Source organism: Anomaloglossus baeobatrachus, chromosome 1 (genome assembly GCF_048569485.1).
Source record: "Anomaloglossus baeobatrachus isolate aAnoBae1 chromosome 1, aAnoBae1.hap1, whole genome shotgun sequence".
In the NCBI taxonomy this organism is placed as follows: domain Eukaryota; kingdom Metazoa; phylum Chordata; class Amphibia; order Anura; family Aromobatidae; genus Anomaloglossus; species Anomaloglossus baeobatrachus.
In genome coordinates, this window is record NC_134353.1 from 658,352,611 (window position 1) to 658,375,070 (window position 22,460).

Genomic DNA, 22,460 nt, shown 5'->3' on the forward strand with positions numbered 1-22,460 from the left:
AACCTGATGAAGGCAGAGACTTCCAAAACACGTTGTACAGCAAGCGATTGTTTTTAAATTTTTTTTTTTTTACATTTTTAATAAAGACAAGATCAGTATAAGTGGATTTAGTAATTTCGTACCTATGCATCTAAGCCACTGGATTGTGTGCGGACCACCCTTCTCCTTTTCTCTTCATGGACTGTAAGAGTATGTGCACATGATCAGTGTCTGCAGCCTTTTGGATACAGCATGGCTTTTGCTGTGTTTTTACATTACAAGCTCAATGGATGGAATTTATAGAAATCCCATGCCCACTGTGCTCCTTTTTTATGCAGTGTAAACTGACATGCGGCGCTGCCTCCCAAACCACAACATGTCAATTTATGCTTGTAGAGAAGAAAGAGAACAGTGCCTTCTGGCTGTGGACAGGAGCTGCAGGAATCCTGGGCGCTTCTTGTGAAAGCGCCAGAATAGCAAAATCATATCTGTACAATGCACAGATGACATTACACCAGGCCGGTGAATCAAACGCCGCACCACGGAACCTGGCAGATCAGGAAATTCATGCAGCTCCTGTCCATGGCCAGAGAGGACTGACGTGGTGAACTAGAGTTGCGTAATGTGATCCATTTATATCTAGTATATAGAAAATTATTATAATTATATTTTTCTTCATATTCCTGGAGAACCCTTTACATTTTCTAATGTCTCCTTATTTGTCAGCTCCTTTTTCTTATACAAAGCGCCAAATCCCCTGTATAAACAAATTTTGCTAAATTCTGGCTCTGTATGACAATCACTAGTGTACTATTCATGTTCTACAATAAGATGGTATGCAGGGAGCTTGCAGCCCATAAATACACCAGACTGCTGCCACACCACGCTAATACTTTATGGCAAGGGATAATATGTCTGTTTGAAGCAACAGAGGAAAAACAAACTCATCCCCTGACGAAGGTACGCCGAAACACGTGTAGGGTCGGAGGTTGCCTACACACAGTCTTGTTGATGGCCTCAGGTATATCCATCTCCATTTAATCTTGCTGCCATATGGGTGCATGGTAATATTAATACTATATTTTACTACTCTATGATGGATTTCACCTCCAGTGGTATGTGTAGTGTGATTCTGCAGGTGGACGTTTGCTGACACCTATCACCATGACTGATCTTTATAGTGCACTTTAGTATTGACCATTCTTATAGCACTTCTGTGCATCTCCCATATTGGTCTATTATATGCACTTTATTACTTGCAAATTTTGCACAGATATTCATGGTGATTTTGGTCTTTGCTTATGCGCATCTGTAGCTATTTCCCCATCCTGCCATCTGGTGGCCTTATATATGAAACTGCACTTCTTTGCACTTTATTGAAGTTATATTGCAATATCATTGCCATATTAGTACTGTGTTTTAGGCCCCTCTCTCTTTTTTTTTTTTCTTCACCATTTCCTTGCTGATCTATTTTGTATGTTTTTAATACATTATCAATAAAGAGATGTTTTTATTTTATTACTACTGATGTTGGCTATTTTCTATGAATTGGTTTATGTATCTATATTATAGCCTTTCTTATGAATTTGAGGAGTATTTAATCCTTTTGGTGATAATTTAACACCAACCTCCCTTTGGCATTAATCGGTGTATCCTGCAATGTTGGTGGAGGGGTCGCATACACCTGCTGTTTGATGTGACCTCACAGAAAGAAGTCCAGTGGGGTCAGGTCAGGTGAGCGTGGAGGCCACTCCACGCAGCCACCATACCAAATGACTTGTAGGAAGGTCTCCATGAAATATCGCTTCACGTCTGCAGCCTTGTGAGTTTTACACGTTCTAATCATAGCATTTCTGTATGCAAGGTGTCGATTCTTATTGAATTGATGATGCCCTACAACTTTGTATTTCACTTTTTTTTTTCTCTATCTCGTTCCGTTTGAGATAAAAATGCTACCTCCGTTGTTTTCCACCTGGTGGCGCTATAGGTGGTTTCATTGCGTAGCGCATGGCTACTTTACTATACCTAGACACCACTTCTATGCCTATAGCTGTCTCCGTTCTCAAATTAATGGCGGTGGACACACTGTAGGTGCTGCCTGGATAATTCCATTAATTTGAGACTGGTTTGGAGAGGTGGTGTGATCTGTACTTACTGGTAGTTGTAGTACTTCATTGCTGTGAGAGATTATGGTTTTAGGAATAGCCTAGGATCCCCCTAGCAAGAGGGACAGTATAGGAGCCTCCTGTCCCCAGTTATTTATCTATTGTTTATTTCTTTTCTTTTTTTTTTCTTTTGTCTTTGAGGGTTTAATTTTTTGTTGGTCAAGTGGTACGTTTGAATTTATTTATTTTACTCCGTTATGTATCACAGCACTTTACAGACTTAATCGCTGTCCCCATTGGGGCTCACAATTTATATTCCCTATCAGTATATCTGTGGAGTGTGGGAGTAAATCTCAGATCCCAGAGCAAACCCCTACAAACACAGGGAGAACATACAAACTTTTAGCAGATGTTGTCCTTTGTGAATTTTGAACCCAGGACCCCAGCGTTTCAACAGACCCCTTGCAGTCATAGCAACCCATCGGCGCCATGCAAGCTCATCTCAGGGCTACTGATGGTCCGCATGGAATGATATGCCGATGCCCTGTTAAAGGAACTGTCAAAGTTTGTCAACTGAATTTAATAGGTTAAATATCGCGACCACGCAGTTGACAGAGCTGTGATGTGCAAACAATCATTACCTGTCTGGTATGGGGCTGAGTCACCCTATTGGCCTGCTTCGTACACCTGCTACTGACTTGTGCCGTATATGTATGGCGAATGTTGGTAAGGTGTTAAACAATAGGTAGTTTTCTGATTTCTTCAGCGCTCTATTGGGAGACCCAGACGATTGGGGTATAGCTACTGCCCTCTGGAGGCCACACAAAGCACTACATCAAAAGTGCAAGGCCCCTCCTCCTCTGGCTATACCCCCCCCGTGGTATCACGGGTTCTCCAGTTTTAGCTTTGTGTGCGAAGGAGGTCAGACATCCACGCATAGCTCCACAGATTTTAGTCAGCAGTAGCTGCTGACTATGTCGGATGGAAGAAAAGAGGACACATATAGTGTCCCCAGCATGCTCCCTTCTCACCCCTGGATGGTGTTGTAAGGTTGAGGTACCTATTGCTGGTACAGGGCTGGAGCCTGACATGCTGCTTTCCTTCCACATCCCCCTGAGAGGCTCTGTGGAAGTGGGATCCTGCCGGCCTCAAAGCTCTGACGCCGGGCTCCATCCACAGACCCATTTGAACCTGTTGGATACGGAGCTGGAGTACCGTTCAGGGACAGGCCCTGCATCATACAGGTACTCTGTGTCCCCGTACACACAGGCACAGCACACTCCAGGCTTGCTGGGTGTGCTAGTGCGCCGGGGACAGTAATGGGTTACAGTCACTGCAGCTTTGCTGAGTGACTTTGTGTTTTGGGAACTACCGCGCCGGACGCTCCGGGAGCGGCGGCGCGGCTGGGACTTGTAGTTCGCCGGGGACTGGGCGCCGACCGCGCTTTTACGGCGGCGGCGCTTATAAATACAGTCCCCGGCTTCTGCGGCCTAGGGCCGCTTCGTTCCCGCCCCCTCCCTGTCACTCAGGGAAGGGGACAGGCGCTGAGCAATCAGCAGCGCCGAGGGCTGGAGCCTTTTTACATGCTCCAGCCCTCTCACTGCACACTGTCGGGCGCCGGATTCCCGCTCTGCCTTGGGGGCACGCCCACGGCCCGCCCCTCCTCACATGAGCTGGGGAAGAAGCCGGCAGCCATTACTGAAGTCCGAGCTCGGATTTTCAGCAACCAGGCAGGACGGTGGCGATCATACACCCGCTGATAGGCGGGCGGTAAGCGGCACACATAGTGCTGAACACAGATAAATGCAGTGTGTACATGTGTTGTTTTTAACTGCACAGGTCGCTATATGCCCGCTTGGGGAGCGACACATTAGCAGCAGGAAAGCAGGTGTGCTAAGGCACAGGCTTTCTAGGCTACTTGTATCGCAGACTGAGATGCTCATTTGTGTTTTTGTGTTGTACATTCCACTGTACAGTCGCTAGTCTTAGCTATATTCTCCTGGAAGGGCTAGACTACAGCAGCAGAAAACCAAGGGTGCTGGGGCACAGGTTTTTTTCTATGCTGCTTGTATTGCATGGGCTGCAGTGTGCATTTGTACTGGTGCTTGTATGCTATACATTGCACTGTATGGTCACTCTTCTGGGCCATATTCCCCTAGATGACTAGTCTACAGCAGCAGTAGAGCTGGGGTGCCACGGCACAGGCTTCTACGCTGCTTGTATTGCATGTGCTGCAGTGGTCATTTGTACTTGTGCTGGTATGCTATACATTGCACTGTACGGTCGCCATTCTTGGCGCTATAATCCTAGATGGCTAGTCGGCAGCAGCATATAAGCAACACAGGCTTTCAATGCTGTTTTTACTGCATGTGATACTGTTCCACGGCACTGACCCCCATTGTCTGCAATGCTCTCCTGTAGCACTTGGTCAGCCGGGGTCTCTCCTAGACGTGGCCAAAGGAACCACCTGTCAACCCTGTCCAAGGACAGGGACAGAGTTGCAGTTTTGGCTGATATATTGTCATCAGACAGGCCATGCGCAATCTGGTTCATTGCTCCCTGGCCACCCTCATTTGGAATAAAATCGGTGCTCCGGGGGGGTCCCAGGAGGACTCTCTGTATGGTGAGGCAGACGTAGCTCATCAGGACTTTGATCCTGACATCTCAATCCGGATACACCGGATGGTGACGCCATAAGGAATGATCCTATAGCGTCCATCAATGGAATGTTGGATCTTTCTCCCTCAGCTCCCCCAGCGGAGGAGTCAGCTTCACAGCAGGAGAAGTCCCATTCCAGTAGCTCAAACGTATATTGAGTATTTTTCTGGCCACGCTGAATTCAGAGAAGCAGTCCAGGAACACCACGCTTACCAGATAAGCGTTTTCTCCAAACGTATTAAGGATACACGTTATCCCCTTCCCCCTGACGTGGTCAAGCGCTGGACCCAGGGTCCAAAGGTGGATTCTCCAATCTCCAGGCTTGCGGCTAAAGCCATAGTTGCAGTGGAGATGGGGCTTCACTTAAAGATGCCATTGACTGACAGATGGACTCTGATGAAATCTGTCTATGAGGCTATCGGCGTGTCGGTTGCTCCGGCATTCACAGCCGTAGGGGCACCCTAAGCTTTCAGCTGTTCTTGACGCAGCTGGTCTTGAGCATATGTACATCTATGCCGCAGGGGCGTCCGTAACCTCGCAATGTCTGCATTGCGACTTACCCTATTGATGCTGTCCTGGAACGACAGTCGAGGTTTCGGTCCTTCCCAAGCTCGGGCAGGTCCCACTTGTCCTCGTCCAAAAGGGCTGAAAAGCCTCAGAGGGGCTCAGCTTCCGGCCGGGCTCAATCACGCCCAAGGAAGGCAGCCGGAGGAACCGCTACCAAGGCGGTCTCCTCATGACTCTCAGCTCTCTCATCTCTCCGCATCCACGGTTGATGGCAGACTCGCTCGCCTTTGGCGACATTTAGCTGCCACAGGTCACAGACCGGTGGGTGAGGGACATTGTGCCCACGTGCACAGGACAGAGTTCGGTTCTCGTCCTCCGACTCGATTCTTCAGACCGTCCCCACCTCCCCACCGAGCCGATGCTCTTCTGCAGGCAGAAGGAGTGGTAATCCCTGTTCCTCTTCAGGAACAAGACACGGTTTTTCTCCAATCTGGTTGTGGTGCCAAAAAAGGATGGCTCTTTCCGTTCCGTTCTGGACCTAAAACTGCTCAACAAGCACGTGGAGGCCAGGCGGTTCCGGATGAAACCCTCCGCTCCGCCATTGCCTCAATGTCTCAAGGAAATTTCCTAGCATCAATAGACATCAAAGATGCTTATATCCACGTGCCGATTGCTACAGAGCACCAATGTTTTTCTACGTTTCGTGATAGGTGACGACCATCTTCAGTGCGTAGCTCTGCCATTCGGTCTGGCGACAGCCCCACGGGTGTTCACCAAGGTCATGGCGGCAGGGGTAGCAGTCTTGCACTCACAGGGACACTCTGTGATCCCTTACTTGGATGATCTACTTGGCAAGGCACCCTCTCAAGAGGCATGCCAACTCAGCCTGAATGTTGCGCTGGAGACTCTCCAGACGTTTGGGTGGCTCATCAACTTCTCAAAGCCAAACCTGTCACCGACCCAATCACTAACGTATCTTGGCAGGATTTTCATACCCTCTCAGCGCTAGTGAAGCTTCCGCTGGACAAGCAGCGGTCACTACAGACTGGGGTGCAGACTCTCCTTCAAGGTCAGTCGCACTCCTTAAGACGCCTCATGCACTTCCTCGGGAAGATGAGCAATGGAGGCGGTTCCGTTTACGCAGTTTCATCTGCGTCCACTTCAATGGGACATTCTCCGCCAATGGGACGGGAAGTCAACATCCCTGAACAGGAAAGTATCCCTTTCACAGACGGCCAAGGACTCTCTGTAATGGTGGCTTCTTCCCACCTCATTATCACAGGGAAGATCCTTCCTACCACCGTCTTGGGCGGTGGTCACGACAGATGCGAGTCTGTTAGGGTGGGGAGCAGTTTTTTCTCCACCACAGGGCTCAGGGTACGTGGACTCAGCAGGAGTCCACCCTTCAGATCAATGTTCTGGAAATCAGAGCAGTGTATCTTGCCCTTATAGCCTTCCAGCAGTGGCTGGAAGGAAGGCAGATCCGAATTCAGTCGGACAACTCCACAGCGGTGGCATACGTCAACCACCAAGGGGGGACACGCAGTCGGCAAGCCTTCCAGGAAGTCCGGCGGATTCTGATGTGGGTGGACGCCACGGCCTCCACCATATCCGCAGTTCACATCCCCGGCGTAGAAAATTGGGAAGCAGACTTCCTCAGTGGCCAGGGCATGGACGCAGGGGAATGGTCCCTTCACCCGGACGTGTTTCAGGAAATCTGTCGCCGATGGAGAAGGCCGGACGTCGACCTAATGGCGTCCCGGCACAACAACAAGGTCCCAACCTTCATGGCACGGTCTCGCGATCAAAGAGCTCTGGCGGCAGACGCCTTAGTGCAAGATTGGTCGCAGTTCCGGCTCCCTTATGTGTTTCCACCTCTGGCACTCTTGCCCAGAGTGCTACGCAAGATCAGATCCGATTGTAGCCGCGTCATACTCGTCGCCCCAGACTGGCCGAGGAGGGCGTGGTATCCGGATCTGTGGCATCTCACGGTCGGCCAACCGTGGGCACTACCAGACCGACCAGACTTACTGTTCCAAGGGCCGTTTTTCCATCGGAATTCTGCGGCCCTGAACCTGACTGTGTGGCCATTGAGTCCTGGATCCTAGCGTCTTCAGGATTATCCCAAGGGGTCGTTGCCACCATGAGACAGGCTAGGAAGCCCACGTCTGCTAAGATCTACCACAGAACGTGGAGGATATTCTTATCCTGGTGCTCTGCTCAGGGAGTGTCTCCCTGGCCATTTGCATTGCCTACCTTTCTATCTTTCCTGCAATCTGGGTTAGAAAAAAGGTTTGTCGCTCGGCCCCCTTAAAGGTCAGGTCTCGGTGCTATCCGTCTTTTTTCAGAGGCGTTTGGCGCGCCTTCCTAAGGTGCGCACGTTCCTACAGGGGGTTTGCCATATCGTACCCCCGTACAAGCGGCCGTTAGATCCATGGGATCTGAACAGGGTACTAGTTGTCCTCCAGAAGCCGCCCTTCGAGCTTCTGAGGGAGGTTTCACTTTCTAGACTATCACAGAAAGTGGCTTTTCTGGTAGCGATCACATCTCTTCGGAGAGTGTCTGAGCTGGCAGCGCTGTCATCCAAGGCTCCCTTCCTGGTCTTCCACCAGGACAAGGTAGTGCTGCGCCCCATTCAGGAGTTTCTCCCGAAGGTGGTATCCTTTTTTCATCTTAATCAGGATATCTCTTTGCCTTCGTTTTGTCCTCATGCAGTTCATCGGTATGAGAAGGATTTACTTTTGTTAGATCTGGTGAGAGCACTCAGAATCTACATTTCCCGCACGGCGCCCTTGCGCCGTTCGGATGCACTCTTTGTCCTTGTCGCTGGTAAGCCCAAAGGGTCGCAGGCTTCTAAGGTCACCCTGGCTCGATGGATCAAAGAACCAATTCTTGAAGCCTACCGTTCTGCTGAGCTTCCGGTTCCATCAAGGCTGAAGGCCCATCCTACCAGAGCCGTGGGTGCGTCCTGGGCATTGCGACACCAGGCTTCGGATCAACAAGTGTGCCAGGCAGCCACCTGGTCCAGCCTGCACACTTGCACCAAGCATTATCAGGTGCATACCTATGCTTCGGCGGATGCCAGCTTAGGTGGAAGAGTCCTGCAGGAGGCAGTGACACCCCCGTAGGGGAGGGCTGTTTTTGCAGCTCTAACATGAGGTATTTCTTTACCCACCCAGGGACAGCTTTTGGACGTCCCAATCGTCTGGGTCTCCCAATAGAGCGCTGAAGAAGAAGGGAATTTTGTTACTTACCGTAAATTCCTTTTCTTCTAGCTCTTATTGGGAGACCCAGCACCCGCCCTGTTGTCCTTCGGGATGTTTTTTTGTTGATTGCGGGTACACATGTTGTTCATGTTGAACGGTTTTTCAGTTCTCCGATGTTATTCGGAGTTAATTTGTTTAAACCAGTTATTGGCTTCCTCCTTCTTGCTTTGGCACTAAAACTGGAGAACCCGTGATACCACGGGGGGGGTATAGCCAGAGGAGGAGGGGCCTTGCACTTTTGATGTAGTGCTTTGTGTGGCCTCCAGAGGGCAGTAGCTATACCCCAATCGTCTGGGTCTCCCAATAAGAGCTAGAAGAAAAGGAATTTACGGTAAGTAACAAAATTCCCTTCTTTATTGCTTCCTTTTTAACCCTTTCTAGCAAATGGATGTAACTATACCAACAGATTTGCCTCATAAGTGGTAACCTCTTGCAATCAATCATACAGTTTTTTCCCGCTGGATGAGATGGGCATAATCTCCTTGGACATAGCTGAACTCCTGCTACTTATGCTGCAACTAAACATATTATTTTGGCAACCAGAGGCTTGAAAAAGACCTGCAGGTCTGCCATATTGCTCGGCCTATCAGAACCCAAGGGGTTAAAAGCACTCCTTGTCAGGAAACAGGATCAATCCTAATCTAAAAATAGGTCAAACAAACTATAATATTTCATTGAGCCAATATAGGTATGTTTACCTAGTATGATAGCAAGGATTAACGGCAGAGAAAGTGGTCAATAAATCAAGAGCACTTTGTTTTATTGGTGCCTTCAGTGTGAAACCCCAGTGTAATTAGTGACAGTCTAACCACATGATTATTGTACATCATTAATCCAGTGGTGGTTTACAAGTTATTGGAGCACGAAAACCATGTGTGGTAACAGCCCATGCATAATTTATGGAATGACTTCTCTGCCATTGACCTTTTATCTTACTGTTGTGACAAACAAATACCCAGTGCAAGGCGCTTGTTTAAACCTCCTGTGGCAAATTGGCTTCCTTAATCATTTGTGTCTGATGGCGGTTAGAAGAACTCCCGACTGCTAATTCTTGTACTGAAGCTGTGGCACACGTATTTACTCCTCTCATTCATGGAATCATAGAATATTGCTATATATTAGAGTTGGAATGGACCTCCTGAGTCATCTAGTCCAACCGCCTGCTCAAAGCAGGATTCACTAAATCATCCCAGACAGATGTCCGTCCAACCTCTTTTTAAAGACTTCCATTATAAGAGAACTCGCAACCTCTCGTGGCAGCCTGTTCCACTCATTGATCACTCTCACTGTCAGTTTTTTTTATAATATCTATTCTATTTCTCCTCCCGATCACTTTCATCCCATTGCTTCTAGTCTTTCCTTGTGAAAATGAGAATAAAACTGATCCCTCTACAGTGTGACAGCCTTTAAGATATTTGTAGACAGCTATTAGGTCTCCTCTCAGACTTCTCTTTTGCAAGGTAAACAATCCTAAATCCTGTAACCGTTCCTCATAGGACATGGTTTGCAGACCAGTCACCAATCTGGTCACTCTTCTCTGAACTTGCTCCAGTTTGTTGATGTCTTTTTTAAAATGTGGTGCCCAGAACAGGACACAATATTCCAGATGAGGTCTGACCAAAGAGGAGTAAAGGGGGATAATGACTTCACGTGATCTAGACTGTATGCTTCTGTTAATACATCCTAGAGTGGTGTTTGCCTTTTTTGCTGCTGCATCACACTGTTGACTCATGTTCAGTCTGTGATCTATTAGTATACCTAAGGGGTACTTTGCACACTACGACATCGCAAGCCAATGCTTGCGATGCTGAGCGCGATAGTCCCCGCCCCCGTCGCAGCTGCGTTCTTTTGTGATAGCTGCCATAGCGAACATTATTGCTACAGCAGCTTCACATGGACTTACCTGTCCTGCGACGTCGCTCTGGCCAGCGACCCGCCTCCTTCCTAAGGGGGCGGGTTTTGTGGCGTTACAGCGACGGCAGGCGGCCAATAGAAGCGGAGGGGCGGAGATGAGCGGGACGTAAACATCCCGCCCACCTCCTTCCTTCCGCATAGCCGGCGTGAGCCGCAGGATGCAGGTAGATGTTCCTCGCTCCTGCGGCTTCACATACAGCTATGTGTGCTGCCACAGGAACGAGGAACAACATCGTAACATCGGTCCTTCCGAAATTATAGAAATGACCGACGCTACACCGATGATACGATTCTGACGCTTTTGCGCTTGTTAATCGTATCAAAAACGATTTACACACTCCGATATCGACAGCGACGCCGGATGTGCGTCACTTTCGATTTGACCCCACCGACCTCGCACCTGCGATAGGGGTACTTTGCACACTACGATAAGTCTTTTTCACACATGCTGTTGGATAGCTCTATTCCTCCCATGCTGTATATGCTCTTTTCATTATTCCTATTAGTATTGAAAGAAAACCTGGTCAGGATGATGATGCTGGAAGGGAGAATAAATTAATAAAGCGCTTTTGGACGCTGCTTTAGGAAAAACTCCTCCGTTATCGAATTGCTTTTCAGATTGCACAGCATAATAGCCAAAATTGGTTTAAAATTTGAAAAGGGTTTAAAACCCCCCCCCCAAAAAAACAACCTTTTACTGTGCATAAGTTTTAGGCAGGTGTGGAAGACCTGAAAGTCTTACTAGTTACCGGAAAGTAAGAATGCTTTCAAAAATAGAAGGATCACTAGTTTTTCATTTTGTTAATTGATAACTATAAAGTTAAAGTTAATTAACAAAAGAGAAATCTAAATCACATCAATGTTTGTTGTGACCATAACTTTGCCTTTAACACCGCATCAGTTCCTCTAAATACAGTTGCTGAAAGCCAGTTTTACAAAACAGGTGGTGATCATAATTTTCATATGTAGGATGAAAGTAGTTAACTGAAATAGAAACAGCTGTGTGGGAGGCTTAAAGGCAATTTATAACCAGGTTTTTGCTACCTATACAGAGAACAGTATAATTTGAAGGTCGAGATCCTGATCCTTTTTAGGCTGCTTGTTTAATTTTTCGATCTCCTGCTAAGTGATTTTGTCATTAGAAGAGTAGTAAATCTGATGCCATGTAATATTCTATATTCAGGAGTTCTGTATAACTCAACCTCCACCACTGATCAACAACTTTCTGACTATGCGCTGTGTGCACAAAAAGCTGTCAATCAGTTGTGCAGAGGTCCGCATTCAGAGGACTAGTAGATCTGCAGCAAATAGAAGTTATTTTATCAAAATGAGAGACCTAGAGTGATATTTTTATGAAATATTATCTGCTCCTTTTTCGATGGGATAGCAAAAACCTGGTGACGGATTCCATCTAAAACTGAGCCAAATGCTGCTACAAAGGTGAAATTATGGAAAAGTTTCATATCGCAGATTATTATATATCATGGCAAGACTGGGCAGCAATACACAAGGTAGTTCTACTGCATGAGCAAAAGTCCCTCACAGGTAAAGATTTCAAAGTATATAGTTAATCAACAAAATTGTCCTTTACATATAGTTAGTGCACACACGGCAACATAAACTAGCCCAACAAATGCCCAAAGGAATACCATCCCATGGACAATAAATGCGATTGCACTATAAATGTTTAATCAAATGTGAATTTATTATGAAGAATTATAAAACATCAAAAAAAGGTGGAAAACCGGGAGCCACCAAGAGGGACATGAACCAAAATGCTGAAGCTGATATGTATAATCTTAATAATTAAACAGCTAGGTATTATGATACGTTATAATTGTTCAGTTGGTACCGTATTTGTGTGTGTATATAGATAGATCTCTCTCTCTCTCTATATATCTCTATCACATATAATGTTAATAAGGTCAATTGTCCGTATCCATTCATTTATAGACAGAATTTAATGTGTATATAGCAATTAAAAATTGCACTCAATAGGCTACAGAAAATGTAATCCTTAAAACCACAATCGCATATTTTATTTACCATGTTCACTAGATGATAAAACTGATGTGTGGGTGTGGTGGCTCAGGTCGGTACGAGTTTGTAGACACCAAACATGTAGAAGTTTACTTTTATCTAAGGGGTTAAAAAAAAAATTCACAATTTTGTCCCAAAACCGTGGTGAACGTTTTGCTCCATTTTCCAAAACTCTTAGCGTTCTCATTTTTGGGATCTATGGCTTAGTGATGCCTTATTTATTTGCATCTTGAGCTGACATGTTTAATGGTATCATTTTTGTGCAGATGGTACGTTTTGATCGCCTGTTATTGCAATTTGCTCAATTTGTGGCGACCAAAAAACGTAATTTTGGTGTTTGGAATCTTGCCGCTACGTTTTTACTGATCAGATTAATTGATTTTAATGAATTGGGCGTTTCTGAACGCGGCGATACCAAATGTGTGTAGTTTTATTTTTTTAACCCTTTAATTTTCAATGAGGCGAAAGGGGGGTGATTTGAACTTTTTAGGTTTTAGCTTATTTTATTTTTATTTTTTATATATATATTTTACTAGGTCACCTAGGGGATTATAACGATCAGCACTCTGATCGCTCATTCATTTCTCCCGATCAGAGCAACATCGCTCCGACCAGGAGAAATGATAATCTCTTGTAACAGCCAGTACTTGGCTGTTTTACAGGACCTTAGTCATGTGAGCACAGGAGTCATCACATAATCCCGTTAACCCTGTACTACCATGACAACCACCGGAGGTCACGTGATTACATCACGTGACTTCCGGTATTGGCCTGTAAGTTAAGTTTCAGCGCGATCGCGGCTATAATGGTGCTGTCACTTATTAACAGTGCGATTTAAGGGGTTAAAAGGCACGAGCGGATAACTATTCCGCTCGTGCCTGGCAGGCACATGTCAGCTGTGTAAATCAGCTGAGTTGTGCGCCGATCTTCCCTAGCTGCCTACAGCAGCCGGGAAAGATTAACACTGACCACTAGGATGTAATTTTACTGCCCGCGGTCGTTAAGGGGTTATAGGGAAGGTGTCGTTAAAAGAAAAAAAAAATTGAACTGAAAAAATGTAAAGTATTAATGGTTTTGTTTAAATATTTGTTTTTAATTGACAAAAATAAAAATATTTAAAAGTTTTTCATAGTTTCCACTCAAACACTAGGGGAGCAGCTGCTGGAATCCTACTGTAGAACTAGCTCGCATACCAACTACAGTAAAAGTGGGCAGAATCTGCTCTCCTGTGTGTGATGTCACATCCCCCTCCCAATCTGGGGGTTTCCAAAAGGATGGAGAATGAATTTTAGGATCACAGTGCGGAGCCATTTTGTTGTTGACCGCAAAGTGATCTTAATGTCTAAAGTGTCACTAAGGACAGCTGGCATAGTGCCCCACTGTATCCCGTGCCCCCATATACTGTGCTGCTGGCCGGGATTGGAGGTCTGAGGTGATATGCGGGAAGGAGGGGTGATCTGTAGTGCAGTGCCGCTCAGGCTGCAGATGTCATGCCGCGATCACTGCTTTCAGCCACATGCACTCACCACAGACCTGCGCCCCCGGAAGCCTGTCCTGTCAGTCTGGTGTATTTTCCTCCCATCCGCAATCACCGCACAGAGCAGCGAGGAACAGAAGCCCTAGGTAAACAGCGGGGGAGGGGGGGCAAGGAGGGGTAGGGAGCAGCACACCAGAATCAGTTATGGTGCAGTCATTGCTGCCCTGCACCAGTATTCTCCCCTTCCTGGCGGGTGATGGGGAAAGTGCAGCATCCACAAAGTAAGCTCCACAAAGAAGGCGGCAATCTCCTCCCTCTGCTGTGATCTGGACAGCCCAGGGGGGCGTGTCTCACTTAAAGCTGTCTGTGTTAAAGAATAGGGTTGGAGCCCGAGAATTGATGCACAGAGGGCTGCCATAAATGTGGTGAGTTACTGTTGTTACACACAGCATATCCAAGATGGCAGCCCCCAGTGTTTAAGTAAAACTAGAATTAAATAAAAACGAAAAACTGTGAGTTTAATTTTGTATTAAAAATACTTTATTTCATAATCACTATTAATTAATACAAAAATAAAAAAGGGACACCTCACCTTTTTTAAAGGGGTGGTTCACCCATATTTATTATTAGCCACATCAATATTATGTTGAGAAACAATGTTTCTCTCAAATACCTTGTGTTGCCAATAGTGCCTGTGAGCGGCGCTATTGTGCTCCACTCACCTTCCTTCAGGTGAGCTGCAGACTTCATGACCTCTGGGATCCGGTGATGTAATGTCAAGTGAGGCCGGCCGCAGTCTCTGTGACTGACTGGGCTGTGAGCGGCGTTTCACGGCTCGTCACAACCCAGCGTCACAGCCCATCATCTCCCTGTTCCCTCCTCCTCTACCGCAGAGCGTGCAACCAGGAAGAATGCTGGACTGTGACGAGCGGTGAAACGCTGCCAACAGCCCAGTGACTCACGGAGACTGTGGCCGGCCGCAGTGATGTCAGGTCAACAGTAAGTTGACGTGACATCAGAGGTCATGGAGCCCAGGGGTCAGACGATGGGGAACAGTGGTCCGCAGTTGCGCCACTCACAGGCACTATTGGCAACACAAGGTATTTGAGAGAAGCCCTGTTTCTCAACATAATATCGAAGTGGCCAATAATGAATATAAGTGAACCATTTCTTTAAATGATTGTAAATGAGGATACCTTACTTTGTTTGCTAGCAGGCATATATCTAACATGTGTGATAACTTGAATTAGCATGTAGGAGAGGCCTGCAGTACAGATGATTAAAGGATGAATAAAGGGGTACGACGAGGAGATAAATATTCCAATAGCTATTCCTTCAAAAGAATAAGGTTACATGTTTAACATTTATAGTACTCTTTGCCACCCTCACAGTACCTGAAATTCAGGCTGACACTGGAGCTGCTCCTCATTGCTCCCCCTCCCTTCTGGAACATTGTCACACATCAGGGAGCATGGCCTGATGCTGTAGCCAGCCCTCTGATAGTGTCTCCTTCAGTGTAGTCCAAGATGAGGGGGTGGTGCTTGCTTACCCTGGCTTCTAGTAGCAGTCAGCCACCTGATAATGTCTCCTTCACTGCAGGGCTACTAGCATGGAGCAGGCCATGCTCCTTCACCTCAGTCCTGTGACTGCTACTAGAAGATTGGTGGCAGGCCATACCCCCTAACCTCAGACTGCAGACAAGGAGTCATTTTTAGGGGGCTGGCTACTGCTAAAAGCCAGGAGCAGGCCATGCCCCCTCATCCTGCGCTGCAGTGAAGGAGACCTCAAGGGGCTGGGAGCAGGCCATGACCCTTGATCTGTGACCTAATGTCCCAGAAGGGAGGGGAAGCCGTGATCAGCAGCTCCAGCGTCAGGCCGAATTTCAGATACCATGAGGTTTTCAAACAGTACTAGCTATGTTAACCTTATTGTGTATAAAGGCATGGCTATTATAATAATTTTTTATCTCCCTGGAGTACCCCTTTTAAAGGGAATCTGTTACCAGCTTTTTGCCACCTAACCTGAAAGCAGCATAATGTGGGGGCAGAGATCCTGATTCCAATGGTGTCTCACTTACTGAGCTGCTTAAGGTCCAGTCACACTAAGCAACTTACCAGCGATCCCAACAACGATAGGGATCGCTGGTAAGTTGCTAGGAGGTTGCTGGTGAGATGTCACATTGCGACGCTCCAGCGATCCCACCAGCAACCTGACCTGGCAGGGATCGCTGGAGCGTCACTACACGAGTTGCTGGTGAGCTCACCAGCAACCAGTGACCAGCCCCCAGCGCCGCGTGGAAGATGCTGCGCTTGGTAACTAAGGTAAATATCGGGTAACCAACCCGATATTTACCTTGGTTACCAGCGCACGCAGCTACACGTGCAGGGAGCAGCGCATACTGAGCGCTGGCTCCCTGCTCTCCTAGTTACAGCACACATCGGGTTAATTACCCGATGTGTGCTGCAGCTACACGTGCACAGAGCAGGAGCCGGCACTGACAGTGAGAGCGGCGGAGGCTGGTAACAAAGGTAAATATCGGGTAACCAAGGACAGGGCTTCTTGGTTACCCGATGTTTACTGTGGTTACCAGCCTCCGCAGAAGCCGGCTCCTGCTGCCTGCACATTTAGTTGTTGCTGTCTCGCTGTCACACACAGCGATCTGTGCTTCACAGCGGGACAGCAACAACTAAAAAATGGCCCAGGACATTCAGCAACAACCAACGACCTCACAGCAGGGGCCAAGTTGTTGCTGGATGTCACACACAGCAACATCGCTAGCAACGTCACAAAAGTTGTTCGTTAGCAGCGATGTTGCTAGCGATGTTGCTTAGTGTGACGGGGCCTCAAGTGTAGTTTTGATAAAATCACTGATTAATCAACAGTAGATTATCATTCAAGCACTACTTGGGCGTGCTGCCAGGTAGTCCAGCATATTCATGAGCTCTGTATAACTGCTAGATCGGCAGCAGAGAAAATATTGTTTTTTATGAAAATGACAGCAAACTGCCTAGTAAGACACATTGCTGGAGTCAGTGTCCGTCTCTAAATCATGCTGCTCTCAGGTAAGGTAGCAAAAACCTGGTGAGAGCCCCTTTTAAGCTTTGATGGGCTACACTAAGGTACTGTACCTGAGGCTATAGGAGCACTGTGAAATATTCTTGTTCCCCCCCCCCCCCAAACTAAACAGTATAAAGAATGTTTATTGTGGAGACACGGGGGCCAGTGGGTGCTCTCGTCTGCTGGCAGGGCCGCCTTTAGAAAGACAGCATGGCTCAGGGCTCATCCCAACTGAACGCCCAACCTCCTTGACCGTGGGCAGAACACTACTCAGACAACACAGGGTGAGGGAATCACAATATTAAGACTTTATTGGATCCCCAAACAATTAACGGCACATAGCACATAACCAGCTCACCAGGGATTTAGAATGTCCGTGCCTCAGTGCTTCCAGGGCTACTTACTCCAATCCAACAGCACCCCGCTTTCGGCTGGCACCCACCGAGACTGGAATAACGCCAGATTTAGGAAGCTGGCTGAGGTCTACAAATTCTGTAGCCAGGTGACCAAATTGTCCCAACCTGGGTTTCTTCCTTAAGTAGTCTCTGGTATGATGATATGATATAATCCTGTCAGCAGGAGTCGAAATCCCTAGACTGTGGTTATGGTCTCCAATCGGAATCGGAGCCCCTATATTGAAGCCATGTAGCCAAGTGATCCTCTAGTCGGAGCCAAAGTCCCAAGACCGAGTCCACAAGGCATCCTGGTTCTGATCCCCCTAGCCAACTCCTAAGAGCTTAGACTGGATTATGCAACATCTACAACTGGTGACTCCAAGAAGTCCCTTTTTATAGCCCAAGCCTTCCCTTAGGATATACTGTCCCTTATCGGATTGGTTGTACAAGGTTGCTTCTCTTATTGGATGAATTTCAAGCTGTATACAGAATATCCCAGTAATAATGGTCAATGGCAGAGAAAGAAGTTAAATAGCATCCAGTAAACACTATCTTCATGTCTGGCTGAATTTTAAGAAATTTAACCCCTGCTAGGCACTGACAGAGTCCATGTTATCACTTAGAATCCATGTACAAAATGCTAATTTTTTTTTTTTATTTTATCTTTAAGCTTACAAGGATCTACAGTCTAGAGAAGAAACTAGGAAAAATGCATGGAGCAAGAGAGGCTGGGATGAAAATGTATATTATACAGGTACTGTGCACTTTTTGTAGCTTACATAATATTTTCCAAGGTAAAATGCTGTGTTACTAGGATGGCTCATCACTACTGTTGATACAGACAAGAGTGCCCCTGTTAAAGAATGGTTTGTGTGTTCTTTTCAGGCCAATAGTTCATTACACACGTGTACTGCTTTAGAGTAGAAGTGGGCCCAGGTTGCACCAATGGTATGTTCGGCCCTTGGTCATCAATGAGGTCAATGGGGTTCTGACACCAATCTGTTCTTATGAGCTCCTGCACTAGCTGTGGGTTCACAAAATTCACTACACCGCTAGATGCAGTGAACTTCTCAATATAGGATCACTTGTGGAGTTTCTGCTAATCTGGCACCTGAGGGCCTTGGCTAATCTATTCAAACAGAATCTGTGATCTATCTACAAAGGTGTGCTCCTTCCCATCTGATCCCCACCGTCATGTGGTCACACCGCAGTGTACATTTACCTATGGAGTATGCCACGTTCCATCCTCGTGCAGATTATAAATTTGGTGCTAAAACAGTATTTTAGTGGCACAACATTTTTTTTTTTTTTTTTTTCACCTTTTTAAATGTTATAAAGTTTTGAGTCACATGTAGGCTAAAAATTCTCAGTACACTACTAGATTAACTCCTTGAAGGATCTAGTTTCTCAAATAGGGTTATTTGTGGGGGTGAGGTTGCTGTTTTGGCATGCCAGGGGCGCTGTAAGGCTACATGCACACGCTGCATTTTTTTCTGCACACAAACTGCAACCAAAACTGCACCTTGTCTGAGAGAGCCTAGAAATGTAAAAAAAAAAAGCTTGTAATGTAGGTGTGTTTTTCATGCGTTTTTGGTGCTTTTTTTTTTTGTGACATAAATGCACCATATTGACAGCATGTGCTTTTGATGCGTTTTTTTTGTGACAAATGTTGACAAAACGCTAGAACAGGGATTCTCAACTCCAGTCCTCAGGACCCACCAACAGATCATGTTTTCAAGGTTTCCCCTCAATATTAGACAGGGAATAATTCCATCACCTGTGCAACATTAAGGAAATTCTTAAAACCTCATTGAGGAAAACCTGAAAACATGATCTGTTGGTGGGTCCTGAGGACTGGGGTTGAGCAACACTGCGCTAGAAAAATGAACATGCTGCATCTTTTTTGTCAAACGTTTGACAAAAAAAAACGATGGCAAGGTACACATAGAACTTTGACATTTGACTTCCCAGCAAAGTGTACGAGAAGTCAGATTTACTGACAACAAAACTGCACCAAAAAACGCACAACAAAAAACGCAGCATGCGCATGTAGCCTAAATGCAACATGGCATTCACAATCAAATCCAGACAAATTTGTACTCTCAAAATCAAATGGTGCTTCCCTTCCAAGCCTTCCCTTTTGCCCTAAAACTGCCTATGTATGGATAAGTAAATGGAAGTTTGAGCTGGATTTCATGACATTAGACATGCACACGATCACCTTGGCTATGCATGTCACATGACTGGTCCAACATTTTGCCTAATTTAGCATATGTATACACTACACGGGGGAGGGATTAATACAGTGGTATGAGAGCAGCATTCTAGAACAACTTATTTTAGATTTACATAACTTATATATTTAATAGTATAAAACCGTAATATGCCTTCAATAAGCACTGTTATACTTATTTGTATGGCACTGTAATATTCTGCTATGCTCCAGTGGATGCTATAGTTGGAGCAGTCCTCACCTGGAACCATTTCCCCATACATATGGCATCTGATGGTACATGGTGTGAAAGTACAAGTCCCGGTGACTTTTTAAGTATAACTGTAGCGAGGACATGACTTTTTTTTTTTTTTTTTTTTTTTTTTTGGTTGAGGGGCAAATACTTAAATAACTCCAATGTTTTTGTTTTTTTTTTTTTTGTTTTTTCTATCCTCCTATAATGCAATCATGCTATTGGATGGCACGGTGTTGCTCATTTTTACCTTTCTACCTGGTAAATTCTGCTTTTTTGCAGAAATGGTCACGTTTCCCTGCATGACTCATCCCCCTTTCATCTCCTGACCCAGATGCTACCTCCTCCCCTCTGCCAGGGACTCTTGCGGTGATGACTCATGCAGGGAAAGGAGACTTCCTGTTTCTACATGGAGCTTAGAGCTAGGCTGTTTTTAATCACATGATGTGATAAACTTAATGGAAAACACAAAAATGAACTATATAGAATGGAAAACGAGCAATTGTAAGTATATAGTACTATATAATATGATAAATAAAGCTTTTATGGGAGTGCTTTTTTAAAGGTTGCAATATTTTCTTTATGCAGTGTGCAAGACGTGAAACGTGTGAGTTTTAGTATTCAATTCCACATTATCTCAAATTTTGTAGTTGTGTTGAATGGAAGATGGAGTAATTAACCAATAGATGTTCGCTAATGTTATCTTTCTACTGACACAATTTTTTTTTTATTTATTTTTGCAGTACCTCTTGTGCGGAATATGGAGTCCCGTATCATGATTCCTTTAAAGATTTCTCCTCTTCAATGAGGCGGCTATCATCTCTTCAATGAAACCATTCCCATATATGAGCTGTTAGTAGATTTTACTGCATCACCAATGATCTCTACATCCATAGGGGCAGATTAATATCTGTGTAGCAAGCCTACTGCTAAAGGTGTGCGATAACCGTCCTTAGCATTTCCTTGTCTAGTGACCTTTAAGGCAACCTTTCATGTCTGAAAATGCTATTTGCCTTCAGATACAGGGTACTTTTAAAATCCTGCCTGACTTACTGGAGCAGCAGCTACAGGGACAAAATGAAGCTCTACTCTTTCTGTAGGCGCTCGCTTCGTCATTGGGGCAGTGCAGGGAGCAGTTACAATTACCACTCACTATACCTTGCCGGTAATTGCTCCCCAGCACTCTGACAACCTGGTATACACACATGCTACAGAGCTGACTGTAAAAGTGCTAGGGAAGGATTACAGCCTCATTCACTGTATAGTGACCATTGCAGGTCCCTGTACCACCCCAATGACTGAAAGAGTGGCTACAGGGAGAATTTAAACTTTTTGCTCCCTGTAGCTAGTGCGCGAGTAAGCTAGTCATGCATCATTTTACTGTTATTTACCTGCATATTAACCCTATATTTGCAGATAAATGACATTTCTGAAAATGTCCGGTTTCCTTTAAGACGTACAAAGTAACTCACTGCCAAAAAGGGAACTTTTATTAATGTCCACGTCCACCTTTACTGGATTCACCTGTAGAATGCTTAGAGAGTTGGAGCTCCAAATCTATCAAGTGTCACTTGAACGCTATGGTACGTGTTGGACGTGCCAATTTGTAGTCCGGTGCTGCGCTATAAAGAGGGGGTTCACCAGTTTTCATTACTGGACACATCGATATTATGTTGAGAAACAAGGTTTGTCTCAAATACCTTGTGTTGCCAATAGTGACTGTGAGCGGTGCTGTTGCGGTCCGCTCATCTCTATTGCGTGACCTCCGGGCTCTGTGACCTCACCAGACATCAGAGGTCAATCAACTGAAGTGGGCCACAGTTTTTTCCTGAGTGACTGGACTGTAGGTGGCATTTCACCACTCATCACAGCCCAGTGTTACTCCTGCTTGCAGCGCTCTGCAGCGAAGGAGAGAGCACACAAGATGCTGGGCTGGGACGAGAGGTGAAACACTATCCACAGCCCAGTCACTCAGGAAGACTGCAGCCTGCCTCAGTTGACTTGACATCACTGGATATCAGAGGTCATGGAGCCCAGGGGGTCACAAGAAGGGGGTGAGCGGACGGCAGTAGCGCTGCTCACAGGCACTATTGGCAACACAAAGTATTTGAGAGAAACCTTGTTTCTCAACATATCGATGTGGCCAGTAATGAAAAGGGGTGAACCACCTCTTTTAAAGCTATGTACGCACGTGTGTACTCTTCACCGCACACAAAGGTCCGCTTCAGAGCGCAGCCGAAAAGCTCTGTTCTGAAGCACCTGTTGCCTGCAGAATTCGTGCGCTCTGCATGCTGCCTCTCCCTATAGACCGCATGCAAAGCGCACGAAAGAAGTGACATGTCACTTCTTAGAATGCACACTTCGGGCAGCAGCCGAATCGCTGCGTTCTAATACGTCACGTGCGCACGGCTCATGCACAATCTTCATAGACTGTGCAGGGGACGCAGGACGCATGCAGTTACGCTGTGGTGCAGAACGCAGCGTAACTGCATGCAATACGCACACGTGCGCACATAGTTTAACTCTTAGCATGTGCAATCATTACTGACAAAACATAGCAAAGATGCTTAGATATTTTATATTTCAACATAACCCAA

General features: G+C 46.1%; 1 protein-coding gene across 1 annotated transcript in view; it reads left to right on the plus strand.

Annotated features, from left to right (window-relative positions):
- Nucleotides 1-21,551, plus strand: part of NIPSNAP1 (nipsnap homolog 1) — a 70,147-nt gene extending 48,596 nt beyond the window's left edge. The window contains exons 9-10 of the mRNA XM_075341643.1: nucleotides 18,069-18,152; nucleotides 20,607-21,551. Coding sequence (XP_075197758.1) covers nucleotides 18,069-18,152; nucleotides 20,607-20,671 — 149 coding nt within the window. The 3' untranslated portion in view covers nucleotides 20,672-21,551. The remainder of the gene's footprint in view (nucleotides 1-18,068; nucleotides 18,153-20,606) is intronic.
- The last annotated feature ends 909 nt before the right edge of the window (nucleotides 21,552-22,460 follow it).